Source organism: Salvelinus sp. IW2-2015, linkage group LG23, assembly GCF_002910315.2.
Source record: "Salvelinus sp. IW2-2015 linkage group LG23, ASM291031v2, whole genome shotgun sequence".
Taxonomy (NCBI): Eukaryota; Metazoa; Chordata; class Actinopteri; order Salmoniformes; family Salmonidae; genus Salvelinus; species Salvelinus sp. IW2-2015.
Window position 1 is genome coordinate 14614345 of NC_036863.1, and position 14007 is coordinate 14628351.

The 14007-nt window shown below is 45.0% G+C and overlaps 1 protein-coding gene across 1 annotated transcript in view; it reads left to right on the forward strand.

The window, feature by feature from the left end:
• The first annotated feature begins 2306 nt into the window (after positions 1 to 2306).
• Positions 2307 to 14007, forward strand: part of LOC111951022 (roundabout homolog 4-like) — a 43152-nt gene continuing 31451 nt past the window's right edge. The window contains 1 exon segment of the mRNA XM_023968988.2: positions 2307 to 2788. Within this exon segment, the coding sequence (XP_023824756.1) occupies positions 2587 to 2788 (202 nt within the window). The 5' untranslated portion in view covers positions 2307 to 2586.

Genomic DNA, 14007 nt, shown 5'->3' on the forward strand with positions numbered 1-14007 from the left:
ATTGTCCATTAGCAGTTACAGGGTACAAAGTGAAAAACAGTCGAGGTTGTTGGGATAAAACCCAAGATCAGGTCTGATGTGTTAGCCCAGCACGGTACCTCTGTTACCTATTTCCCCCCAAGGCCTCTCTAGTATCCAACCAGCTGGACTGAATAGTGAAACATCGGACTAGAATGTTTCGACAAGGTCGTTGTAAAAAACTTTTGTCTGATTGTGATCGCTGAGCCAAGATGATGTATGAGGGCTCATACTGTGTGAGCAGGCAGCTACAAATTTGCCTGGCTAGTTGCGCTAGTGGGGGGTGGGCAATGGGGGTTTGAGTTGCCTTGTTAAAGGAAGACAGAGAGGGGAAAAAATAACCCTTTGTGGCCCTTTTTCCCTTTTACGTATTCCTCATCAAAGGGAACTGGCTGTCTTGCAGCCAGATAATTGATACATGGGCTCCGAAAATTTAAATTGTCACCAGTGAAAATGAATTATCTCCACCTCAACAAATGAGAATGCTGCAGGCTTGATGTCTAGTTTTTTTTCATCTTGCATTTGACTTTTTGTGGCATATTGTAATATTCCTTGTCGGAAAAGCTTGAATATCCTCCAACAAAGGCTTGCCCTTTCTTGGCATTAATGCATTTAGAGTTATCAGAGAGGTCAGACCTGTTTGGAAACACTCCATCTCCAGTATTCGGCCTAAAACACTCTGGGCAAGAAAGGGGGGCACACAGTAACAGATACCGCCTGCCTACTTCAGTGAGTCACCCTTGAAGAAATAATCTCAGAACACAAACCAATGGGTGTGGAGGAGCAACGCATATCAAATTCCATTGATGGAGTGGAGAAAGTGGTATTGTGCTGGACGTGATCAGTCAGCTGGTAGACACTTTATTAATGGAACTGATCTACACTGAACAAAAATATAAACAACATGTAAAATGTTGGTGCCATGTTTCATGAGATGAAATAAAAGATTCCAGAAATTTACCATACGCACAAAAAGCTTTATTACTTGAATTTTGTGCACAAATGTGTTTATATCCCTGTTAGTGAGCATTTCTCCTTTGCCAAGATAATCCATCCACCTGACAGGTGTGGCATATCAAGAAGCGAATTAAACAGCATGATCAGGTGCACCTTGTGCTGTGGACAATAAAAAGCCACTCTAAAATGTGCAGTTTTATCACACAACACAATGCCACAGATGTCTCAAGTTTTGCGAAAGTGTGCAATTGGCATGCAGACTGCAGGAATGTTCACCAGAGCGGTTCCCAGAGAATTGAATGTTCATTTCTCTACCATAAGCCGCCTCCAACAACGTTTTAGAGAATGTGGCAGTACGTCCAACCAACCTCACAACTGCAGACCATGTGTATGGCATTGTGTGGGTGAGGGGTTTGCTGATGTCAACGTTGTGAACAGAGTGCCCCATGGTGGCGACGGGGTTATGGTATGGGCAGGCATACGCAACGGACAACAAACACAATTGCATTTTATCGATGGCAATTTGAATGCACAGAAATACCGTGATGAGAACCTGAGGCCCATTGTCGTGCCATTCATCTGCCGCCATCACTTCATGCTTCAGCATGATAATACACGGCCCAATATCGCAAGGATCTGTACGCAATTCCTGGAAGCTGAAAAGGTCTCAGTTCTTCCATTGGCCTGCATACTCACCAGACATGGCACCCATTGAGCATGTTTGGGATGCTCTGGATTGACGTGTATGACGGCGTGTTCAGTTCCCGCCAATATCCAAAAACATTCCACAGGCCACAATCAACAGCCTGATCAACTCCATGAGAATGAGATGTGTCATGCTGCATGAGGCAAATGGTGGTCACACCAGATACTGACTGGTTTTCTGATCCACGGCCCTACCTTTTTTAAGGTATCTGTGACGAACAGATGTATATCTGTATTCCCAGTCATGTGCAATCCATAGATAAGGGCCTAATGAATTTATTTAAATTGACTGATTTCTTTATATGAACTGTAACTCAGTAAAATCTTTGAAATAGTTACATGTTGCATTTATGTTTTTGTTCAGTATAGCTTAGGTGAAACAGGCTTCTCTGTATCTCCCCACCCCCTGCCCAAACTTGTTTCCCCTCTTCCTCCCCCTCCAGGCCTTGTTTTCGTTCCCCCCGCTCCGTGCAGAACGAATGACACAGATGTTGTTGGAGAAGACAGGACCCATTTGGTCCCCTTCCCTGCCCTCGTCTCCCAGCATGGGGCCTGAAACTTGTTTTTCAATCATTGTTCCCCCCCAACTTCTTTTACCCCCCAAAGAAAAAAGAAGCACAGAGAAAGAGGAGGGTGAGAGTGAGAGAGCAAGGAGAGAGGCAAAAAAGAAAGAGGGAGGGAAGGGCATCACAAAAGCTGGGGTGGAAGAAATATAAAGAAAAAACATTCTTTATAACAATCTCCAATAATTTAACGCAGGGAGGTCCAAGAGTTGTCAGGGGGAGAGACTAGTTGAGTTGTGCCTGTTTGGGCTCAAAGTCTACCATGGTAAGGCATGGTGCCTTAGGCTAGGAGCTTCAGTGTAGAGCTGTGTCATCCAGATAGGGAAGACGCGGAGACTAGAAGATGCAAGTTGGCAGGTGGCTGCTCTGGGTGACCTGGCTCTATACCTGGGCGGAAGGGTCACGCCAGTGTCAGTGCCAATGCACCTGTATACCTGAGCCGGGACTGGCCGAGGGGTCAAAGACACCGGTCAAGGAGCATGACCGTCATCGATTGGAGCACCGGCAGCATCGGCCACACAGGGACAAGCCACACCGGAGAAAAGGTAAGCACCCCCCTTCCTTCCCCCTGACCTCCCTCAGACATCTTTTGAGGGAAACCTGTACCATAGCAAAGAATGATTGATGAGTTCAATGGAGTTGTGGAGTGCTGATGCTATTAGCCCAGACAGTTCTCCATGTTCTGCTATATCCATATTTGGAGCAGTTCATTGCAGGATAGAAGTTGTGGAGTTAGGCTACATAATTCATTAATAATGCAATTCGGTGTCTTAATTTATAATGCATTACTGACTAAGTAATATATTTTATATTTTATAATCTATTGACTTATTATATAATAGTACAGAAAGACATCAAGTTTGCATACAAAGTCAAATTAATGTTGGTCAATATGCATACATATTTTCTAACCAATTACTAATGAAAAGTTAAATACATATGAAAAATTATCAGTTATATATTAATTATTTAAGGTTGTCATTTGCATGTTTGGTGTATTATTTAATCGTAGCCTGAGACCGCTATGCCTGCCCCAAGCTGTTATAAGAAACATTGCACTCAGCATGTGTCCCAGTGTGAGGACCAATGCGTGACATCTTTAAAGATTGAAAACACTGAAAAATGTATTGGACGATTGATGGAAAACCAGTATGAGATGACTTGGGTCAGATTCACCGGAGTTGACTCTTGTTGCTGTATTTGCATCAATATTGTTGAAAACCTCAAACTGCAGCCAAAAAGTTTGGAATGTCGTTCTTCTTTCAACTTGTTTTAAGGAACAATTGTTGCTCAAACAGATGACTTGGAATCTCTTCATGTTTAGAAATTAATCTACTAATGTGTTATTAGCAGCAGCATGAAAATATTTTTTTATGTTTGTGTCACAAAAAATATTGAGTTACAAAATGTTTTTATTCTAAGTTCGATCAACAATATTAACAATTTCTTAACACACCTGTTTAGCATTCAAGACACTAAGTTTAGCATGTAATTAACAATGAGCTTAAAGATCAATGTACTTCAAGCATTTCTTGACTTACTCAAAATGTTTAACCTGACACAACTCAAATCTGGACCCCCTACAAAATCACTTCAAGTAACTGTACTCTGATATGGTAGTGCAACGGGTTTCCACAAAGGTTTTGAGTAATAACAGCACATTGGGATTTACAGTGTACCTTTGATGAAACAATAATATATCCTCAATCTAATTACTTTTTGTGATCATTGACCTGGTTTTCACTGAAGTCCACAAGCGAAGGGTAAACGTGAGAAGAAAGGAGTGCATAGATGCGAAAAGGAATTATACAACGAGCCAAATGTTCATGCTGTTTGTATGTGGCTACTATGAAAGTGAACTGTCTTTGCGTGTGATCAGGGGTGTATTCATTCCTCCTATTCTGTTGAAAAACATTTCTTAAATTAAATGAAACTGGGAAAAACATACATGAATTTGTCCAATAGAAACTCTTGTTTGCAACTGTTGGCCTAATGATTACACCCTAGATCAGCTAGATGCTGGCAAAAGTGTGCAAGGCGGTATTGAATGTGTCACTGTCTGTCACCTTGATTTCTCCAATTTTCTCTCCATCTGTGCATCTACATTGTAAACTTTCATTCTTAGGCTAGGTTGGAGCAACCTCATGAGTATAGTGAAAATGTTAGTATCATGTAGTAGCCTAAACCTATTGATGTTACATTGAGCTCTGTGAATGGAATATGAATGACAGTCATCCAATATGCTGTAATAGAAATAAGGCCATGCTCATGAAAAAAGTATCATCCTCATCTTAAATGGCACCTGTTGCAAGTACAGTATATATATTTCTAGCTTGTTTGAAATAAAATACAAAACACTTCAAAAGCTTTTAGCATTAAGTCCCTATTTTTTACACATTATTCATCTCATTCCATTCATCTCTCTCACCCATTCCAACACCTCCTTGACATTTGAGACTTCATAAAATTAAAAGAGGTCAATTTTAAAGCCATCCCTCAGCACATCTTTAACCCACCACCATTCCATGCATTGTGTTTAGGGCCAGCCATCTTCCTTCAGCCTCTCTAAACCTTTTGTTCATGGCTGAAATCTGGCCAATGCCAAGGCCATCTAGCCCGAGTTCTTGGATCAATATAAAAAAAAAAATCACCTCGACTGGGCCTTTCTAGACCGACACAATGGCAGGTTCACCAAACAATACTTTATCTATGTGGTTATTGGGAGGAAATTAACTACCAGTGGCAGTTTCCCCCTTTAATCTCTCTTCTCTCCCTCCAACAGCCCTGTTTGCACAGGGGATCTTGGGTAATTGGGATAAGTAACTATTAGCTCCTGAAGTTGTTTTTCTTTTCTCTTCACAGCTATGCTCTAGCAGGACCTCCTTGTTGTTTCTGCTGTAATGTATCACTTGGTGATGACATCCGAGTGGATTTGTAGCAGGATGGAAAAAAGAGAGATCCATTTTGTCTCAATTAAAACTCTAAATACTAAAAGAACATTTGAATGCATATGTTATTCTTTAGGGCTACTCTGCATGAATCTGTAGGCTAGAGCAAGTCAAACCTCTCCATAAGTAATTTAAATTCAGTTGAAAAATAAGGCTGTTGATATTAGCAGATATTATTGTGATTGCTTCTCTCTACAAAACAATTCCTTGCATTTCCAATTCCTTGTTGTGCAACATCTTTTCAGTTTAGATGAAATAATGCAATGATAAACCATGAGATATGGCATGATTGCAAGAACTGTAAAATCTCTTCAGTTCATGAGAGATGAGATCATTTCATTTACATCTATTGTTTAGAGACATGGAGCCTCCACATTTCCTGCCTCTCCATGTAGGGTTGACAGAACTGCTGCTACAAATAGTTTTTAAAGAAAAACATGGAAATTGAAGACCAGTCTACATGGCTGTTTGTATTATAAGCGTTCTAAGAATGCAGGAAACCAAACATATAGGCAACCAATATAGCTTATGAGGATCAATATTGCTGGGGAACATGTAAGGGAACATGTAAGGGAACATGTAAATAAATGTAAACGAATAAGGTAGGCTTTAAAGTGCCCCAGAAGCAAATTATCTTATTATTGCGTTTCAGGAAACAATTTATGTTCAAAGAGGACCACAATATATCTTGTATAGCCTATGTATGCAGTGGCAGTCCTTTTTATTTCTTGACATTTATGTTTGTAATGCTTAGCAGGTGTTGGTGATAAAACGGTGGCATAAGCCCCTCATGCGATTAAAGTAATTTCCAGCCAGGGAGTTAAAACGTGGGAGTGTCGCTTTTTTAAAGCGGTGACTTGTTGCCGCTTCGCCTACCTCAATTCTGTTCGCATCATAGTCACTAGGGACTGTTCCTAATTGCGTTGGCGCTTTGTTGGATCTAGATAAAGCGGTAGTCTTGTGTGGCGGAATGGCAAACGAAACAAACATTGAAATATCTGAACCATTTTATTCAATCTTGATAAGAAATTCCTCAAATTGAAATGTGGTTCGTGCGTAAAAGTTTAAAGGAAACGAACGTCCTCAAGTGAAATAATATGCACCAAATAGGTCAACGATGCAATAAGAATTTGTTTACATGCTGTGTTTTGGTGACCTAACATTTAAAATGACGGAACAGGTGTTTACAAGACTGTTGGTATTTTTCGCAACTCTTGGCAACCTTGCAGGTAAGGCTTTTATTTTGATATGATATATGTAATGTAGGCCTATCTATGTTAAACATCGATTGTATGCCATATCTGATCATGCATGTAGTGTTATTTTAATTGTCATTATTGCTATCAATGAAATAAATAAAGTGTGTAATACCGTAGTTGTAGCCTATGTTGGCTGGGTTATTGTTGCCTGGTTTGTGAGGTATTGAATGAATTGAACTCATTCTCAACAGAAGTTTCTCTCTCAAAAAAATAACTTTATCTCAACAACAGTTTACAAACATAGATTCCAGTGGTATCAGAGCCACCATTTGTTTATTGACAGGCTTAGCTTTTTAAAGCCAGACTTTAGGCTTATCTGTATGACCAATTGTGAATATAGTTCTCTCCTGTTACTGATTTTTTTAATCCCCATTTTTTTTCAACAAGAGAGGAACAAATGTATTTTTACATTTCATTTTCCTACTTTTCAATGGCACTTTGTTGTTTAGTAAATAATTAACACTTGATCTAACCTACAGCACCTGCCAAGTCAGCCCATCTGTGTGACACACTATTGTTATTCTAATCAATATGGAAGTGACAATTTAGGAAAGATTTAGAGAATTCCAGAGATTTTGAAAATAATTAACATATAAAAATGTAATATTCGATTTTCAAAAAATTATTGTAGGATGTTGAGATGTTAGACTTTACATGGCAAGCCACAGACAAGATTGTCTTATCCTATGATCAGGAGTAGGCCTATGGCTAGCCTAGTGTTGCAAATTACATCTGAAAACCTATGAAAAAGATGTTGACAGTCTTTGAAAGCATGTCCTCTCATGCATGATGAAAGCATCCATCAGATAGCTGTTCTAGTTGCAATATTTTAATATGAAAATCAACACAGGCACATATAGCCCATCGCAGCTCAATGGCCAAAGTTTGTGATTTTTATCCAATAGTATATATCTGCAATTAAGCCTTAGAATCAATAGGGTATCATCCTCCCAAGTCCCTCCCATTGGCCCATGTGATTGACATGTTTTGACATTTCCATTCAATAAGGGAATTGTTGACACCTGGGGCATTGTCCCCACCTGGGGTCCACAGTGTCCACACTGAGTGGCTACAAGTACTTTATACTGAAAAACAGACACACACACTCACATCAGTGGCGGTCGGTGCCATTTAAAGATGAGGGAGGACAATTGTTATTGTTATGAACATGGCCTTATTTCTATTGCAGCATATTGGATGACTGTCATTCATATTCCATTCACCCAGCTCAACGTAACATCAATAGGTTAGGCTACTACATGATACTCAAAATTTCCCTATACCCATCATGAGGTTGCTACAACCTAGCCTATGAATGAAAGTTTACAACGTAGGTGCACAGGTCGAGAGAAATTTGAGTAATCAAGGTGACGGACATTGACACATTCAATACCGCCTTGCACAAAATTTTATTTAACCTTTATTTAACTAGGCAAGTCAGTTAAGAACAAATTCTTATTTACAATGACGGCCTACCAAAAGGAAAAAGGCCTCCTGCGGGGACGGGGGCCTGGGATTCAAAATTCATACAATATAAATATAGGTGTCACGGCCGTTGTCGGAAGGAGACCAAAGTGCAGCGTGGTGAGCGTACATTTTCTTTTTATTTGAGTAAAATGTCGCCAACAAAACAAGAAATAACAAAAACGACCGTGAAGCTTACAAGGGCTATAGTGGCCCTAACAAAGACAACTACCCAAAATCACAGGTGGGAAAAAGGGCTGCCTAAGTATGATTCCCAATCAGAGACAACGATAAACAGCTGTCCCCGATTGAGAACCATACCCGGCCAAAACATAGAAACACAAAATCATAGAAATAAAGGACATAGAATGCCCACCCAAATCACACCCTGACCAAACCAAAAAGAGTCATAAAAAAGGCTCTCTAAGGTCGGGGCGTGACAGTACCCCCCCCAAAGGCGCGGACTCCGGCCGCAAAACCTGAACCTATAGGGGAGGGTCTGGGTGGGCATCTTTCCGCGGTGGCGGCTCTGGTGCGGGACGTAGACCCCGCTCCACCTCTGGCTCACCCCACTTTGATGGTGCCTCTGGTGCGGGGACCCTCGTCGCCGACCCCGGACTGGGGACCCTCGTTGCGGGCCCCGGACTGGGGACCGTCGTTGGAGGCTCCGGACTGGAGGCCATCGCTGGAGGCTCCGGACTGGAGGCCGTCGCTGGAGGCTCCCTGCCATGGATCGTCACTGGAGGCTTCGTGCCATGGATCATCACTGGATGCTTCGTGCCATGGATCATCACTAGAGGCTTCGTGCCATGGATCATCACTGGAGGCTTGGAGAGCAGAGCTGGCACAACCCGTCCTGGCTGGATGCTCACCCTAGCCCAGCAACTGCGGGGTGCTGGCACAGGACGTACTGGGCTGTGGACACGCACCGGCGACACAGTGTGCAGAGCCGGCGCAGGATATCCTGGACCGAAGAGGCCAGATGCGCTGAGCCGGCACCATCCGTCCTGGCTGGATGCCCACTCCAGCCCGGCCGATGCAGGGAGCTGGAATATAGCGCACCGGGCTATGAGAGCGCACTGAAGACACCGTGCGCTTTACCGTATAACACGGTGTCTTCAGTGCGCTCCTTACGGTAAGCACGGGGAGTTGGCTCAGGTCTATACCCTGACTCTGCCACTCTCCCCGTGTGCCCCCCCCAAAATGTTTTGGGGGGCTGCCTCTCGTGCTTGCTCCGCTGTGCCAACTCCTCATAGCATCGCCGCTCTGCTTTAGCTGCTTCCAGTTCCTCCTTAGGACGGCGAAATTCACCAGCCTGTGCCCAGGGTCCCTTGCCTTCCAATACCTCCTCCCATGTCCATTCCTCCAGAAAGAGCTGCTCCTCCCGGCCACACTGCTTGGTCCTTTGGTGGGGGGTAGTTCTGTCACGGCCGTCGAAAGAAGTGGACCAAAGTGCAGCGTGGTTAGCGTTCATTTATTTTTAGAATGTCGCCAACAAAACAAGAAACAAAATAAACAACCGTGAAGCTTCCGAGGGCTATAGTGCCCCTAACAAAGACAACTACCCACAATCACAGGTGGGAAAAACACAAAGAAACACAAAATCAAAGCAAGAAAGGACATAGAATGCCCACCAAAATCACACCCTGATCAAACCAAAAAGAGACATAAAAAAGGCTCTCTAAGGTCAGGGTGTGACAATAGGACAAAACACACATCACAACAAGAGAGACAACACAACACTCCATAAAGAGAGACCGAAGACGACAACATAGCAAGGCAGCAACACATGACAACACAGCATGGTAGCAACATAACAACAACAACATGCTAGCAACAAAACATGATAGCAGCACAAAACATGGTACAAACATTATTGGGCACAGACAACAGCACACAGGGCAAGAAGGTAGAGACAACAACACATCACACAAAGCACCCACACCTGTCAATAAGAGTGTCCATGATTGAGTCTTTGAATGAAGAGATTGAGATAAAACTGTCCAGTTTGAGTGTTTGTTGCAGCTCATTCCAGTCGCTAACTGCAGCGAACTGAAAAGAGGAGCGACCCGGGGATGTGTGTGCTTTGGGGACCTTTAACAGAATGTGACTGGCAGAACGGGTGTTGTATGTGGAGGATGAGGGCTGCAGTAGATATCTCAGATAGGTGGGAGTGAGGCCTAAGAGGGTTTTATAAATAAGCATCAACCAGTGGGTCTTGCGACGGGTATACAGAGATGACCAATTTATAGAGGAGTATAGAGTACAGTGATGTGTCCTATAAGGAGCATTGGGGGCAAATCTGATGGCCGAATTGTAAAGAACATCTAGCTGCTCGAGAGCACCCTTACCTGCCAATCTATAAATGATGTCTCCGTAATCTAGCATGGGTAGGATGGTCATCTGAATCAGGGTTAGTTTGGCAGCTGGGGTGAAAGAGGAGCAATTATGATAGAGGAAACCAAGTCTAGATTTAACTTTAGCCTCCAGCTTTGATATGTGCTGAGAGAAGGACAGTGCACCGTCTAGCCATACTCCCAAGTACTTGTATGAGGTGACTACCTCAAGCTCTAAACCCTCAGAGGTAGTAATAACACCTGTGGGCATAGGGGCATTCTTCTTACCAAACCACATGACCTTTGTTTTGGAGGTGTTCAGAACAAGGTTAAGGGTAGAGAAAGCTTGTTGGACACTAAGAAAGCTTTGTTGTAGAGCATTTAACACAAAATCCAGGGAGGGGCCAGCTGAGTATAAGACTGTATCATCTGCATATAAATGGAGATGACACTGCCTGAGCTATGTTGTTGATGTAAATTGAGAAGAGCGTGGGGCCTAGGATCGAGCCTTGGGGACAGGCAGTGGCTGAGATAGCAGATTTTCTGACTTTATACACTGCACTCTTTGAGAGAGGTAGTTAGCAAACCAGGCCAAAGACCCCTAAGAGACATCAATACTCCTTAGCCGGCCCACAAGAATGGAATGGTCTACCGTATCAAAAGCTTTGGCCAAGTCAATAAAAATAGCAGCACAATATTGCATAGAATCAAGGGCAATGGTGACATCATTGAGGACCTTTAAGGTTGCAGTGACACATCCATAACCTGGGTGGAAACCAGATTGCATACCCGAGAGAATACTATAGACATCAAGAAAGCCAGAAATAAAGGACAAACTGTGGCTGCCTTCCAAGCAATGGGAACCTCCCCAGAAAGGAGAGGCAGGTTTGGTGATGATAGAGGCAGCAACCTTAAAGAAGAAAGGGTCTCCATCTGACCCAGATGTGTTTTTGGGGTCAAGTTTAAGGAGCTTCTTTAGCACCTCGGACTCAGTCACTGCCTGCAGGGAGAAACTTTGTAGCGGGATAGTCGCATTAGAAAGGGTGGGAGATGAGGAAATGTTGGATGGGAAAGGAGGGATGGCTGAGTCAAATAGGAATCCTGACTTAATGAAGTGGTGATTAAAGAGCTCAGTCATTTGCTTCTTGTCAGTAACAACCACATCATCAACATTAAGGGACATGGGCAGCTGTGAGGGGGAGGGTTTATTCTCTTTAACCATTTTCCAGAACTTCTTGGGGTTAGACCGACAGAGAGAGAACGTTTCCTTAAAGTAACTAACTTTGGCCTTCCGGATGGCCTGAGTGCACTTATTTCTCATTTGCCTGAACGATAGCCAGTCAGCCTGAGTATGCATGTGCCGAGCCTTTCGTCAAATGTAAATCTTAAGGTGGAGTAACTCTGCAAGATCACGGTCGAACCAGGGGCTGAACCAGTTTTTAATTCACATTTTCTTTATGAGGGTGTGTTTGTTAATAATACCACTGAAAATATAAAAAAGAAGGTCCAAGCGTCATCGACAGAGGGGATCAAGCTGATTCTATACCATTTTACAGAGGCCAGTTCATGAAGGAAGGCTTGCTCATTAAAGTTTTTTAGCAAGCATCTATGACAAATCAGGACAGGTCGTTTCACTGAGCAGCCATTGTGAACACAGACTGTAAATCAGTGATCACTAAGGTCATTATAGAAAACACCAGACTGATACCTATCAGGATTATTTGTGAGGATAACATCAAGGAGAGTAGCCTTTTTTGGGTGTTTGGAGTCATACCTTGTGGGGATCGCTGGAGGCTCCGGACTGGGGATCGTCGCTGGAGGCTCCGGACTGGTGATCGCCTCTGGAGGCTCCGGACTGGAGATCGTCGCTGGAGGCTCGTCGCTGGAGGCTCCGGACTGGGGATCGTCGCTGGAGGCTCCGGACTGGTGATCGTCGCTGGAGGCTCCAGACTGGGGATCGACGCTGGAGGCTTCGGACTGGGGATCGCCGCTGGAGGCTCCGGACTGGGGATCGCCGCTGGAGGCTCCGGACTGTGGCCCGTCGGTGGAGGTTCCGTACTGTGGCCCGTCGTTTGAGGTTCCGGACTGTGAAACGTCGCCGGAAGCTCTGGACTGGCTACTATCGCCGGAAGCTCTGGACTGGGAATTGTTGCCTGAATCTCTGGACTGGGAACTGTCGCCGGAAGCTCTGGACTGGGAACTGTCGCCGGAAGCTCTGGACTGGGAACTGTCGCCGGAACTGGTGGTACCGGGAAGAGGCACAGGCCGTACTGGACTGTGGAAGCGCACTGGAGGCGTGATGCGTGGTGCCGGAACTGGTGGTACCGGGTTGATGACACGCATCTCAGAGTGAGTGCGGAGAGGAGGCACAGGACGTACTGGACTGTGGAGGCGCACTGGAGGTCTGATGCGTGGTGCCGGCACTGGTGGTACCGGGCTGGGGACACGCACCTCAGGGCGAGTGCGGGGAGGAGGCACAGGACATACTGGACTGTGGAGGCGCACTGGAGATCTGGAGCATAGAGCTGGCACAATGCGTCCTGGCTGGATGCTCACTTGAGCCCGGCAAGTGCGGGGCCCTAGCACAGGACGCACTGGGGACACAGTACGCAGAGCTGGCGCAGGATATCCTGGTCCAAGGAGGTTTACTGGAGACCAGGAGCGCTGAGCCGGCACCATCCGTCCTGGCTGGATGCCCATTCTAGCCCGGCAAATGCGAGGAGCTGGAATAGAGCGCACCGGGCTATGAATGCGAACTGGAGACCCCGTGCGCATCTCTGCACAACATGGTGCCTGACCAGTTACACGCTCCCCACGGTAAGCACGAGGAGTTGGCTCAGGTCACATATAGCATAGTTATGTTAACAGAAATAATGGAGTGCCTTACTATTCTCCATGGTTGGTCCTCTTGCCTATTCTTTGGTAGAAGGAGCCACAGCCCACACAGTTATACACCTGAGCCTTCTTACTGCAGAACACAATCAATCCATCAGATTGATGCAGGTGTGGGTTGTAGGGTGTCTTAGTGTTCTACATTTTTTCAATATGGGTAACTCGTAAAAAAGCCTGTTTTGAACTGTATCCTAACCTGAGAAGTAGAAATCAAAGGGAGAGAAACTGGGAATTGTTAAGTAAATGGAAGAATACTCTTATTGCAATGTGCGTGGCTCTTAAAAGAGCCTTTGGTTGTGCATAGTGTAGTCTATCGCGCAAGATGTTGCCTGGGAAACAGCACCCTCCTCGTAGAAGTAGGAGGTGAAGGTCTCCCGCACAGGGATTGCCTCCCGTGCTGCGTTGTAGGCCCCCATCCTGGCATCATCCTGCAGAGCAGCAGACATCTCCTCTAGCACACAGCAGTGAGCTGCAGGTCCCCTCCTGGTCCTCGTGACCATCCTCATGAAGTTACAGTATGCAGGACACAGGTAGCCTTCACACGCCTCTGCGTTAGTAGTGTGGACCCCGATGACTCGTTGGTACCTCCGCCACTGGGACGCAAGAATGCGGAAGGTGCACTCGGCGGTCAGCCTGGCTCGGGAGAGGCAGTAGTTGAAGACCATGTTCCTCCTGCAGATGCTCGCTTCAGGAGGGTGCCGCATGAGTTTTCTCCGGCACGGAAAGGGCTCGTCTCCCATGAAGACATGGGGCTGGGATCCCCGGTGCTCTGCTCCTGGAATCAGACTGTCTTCGGGAAGGTCCAGGGTGCCATCTCTGAGGGCCTGACCGTGGAGGAATTCATGCCTGTCCCTTGGTTGGGAAA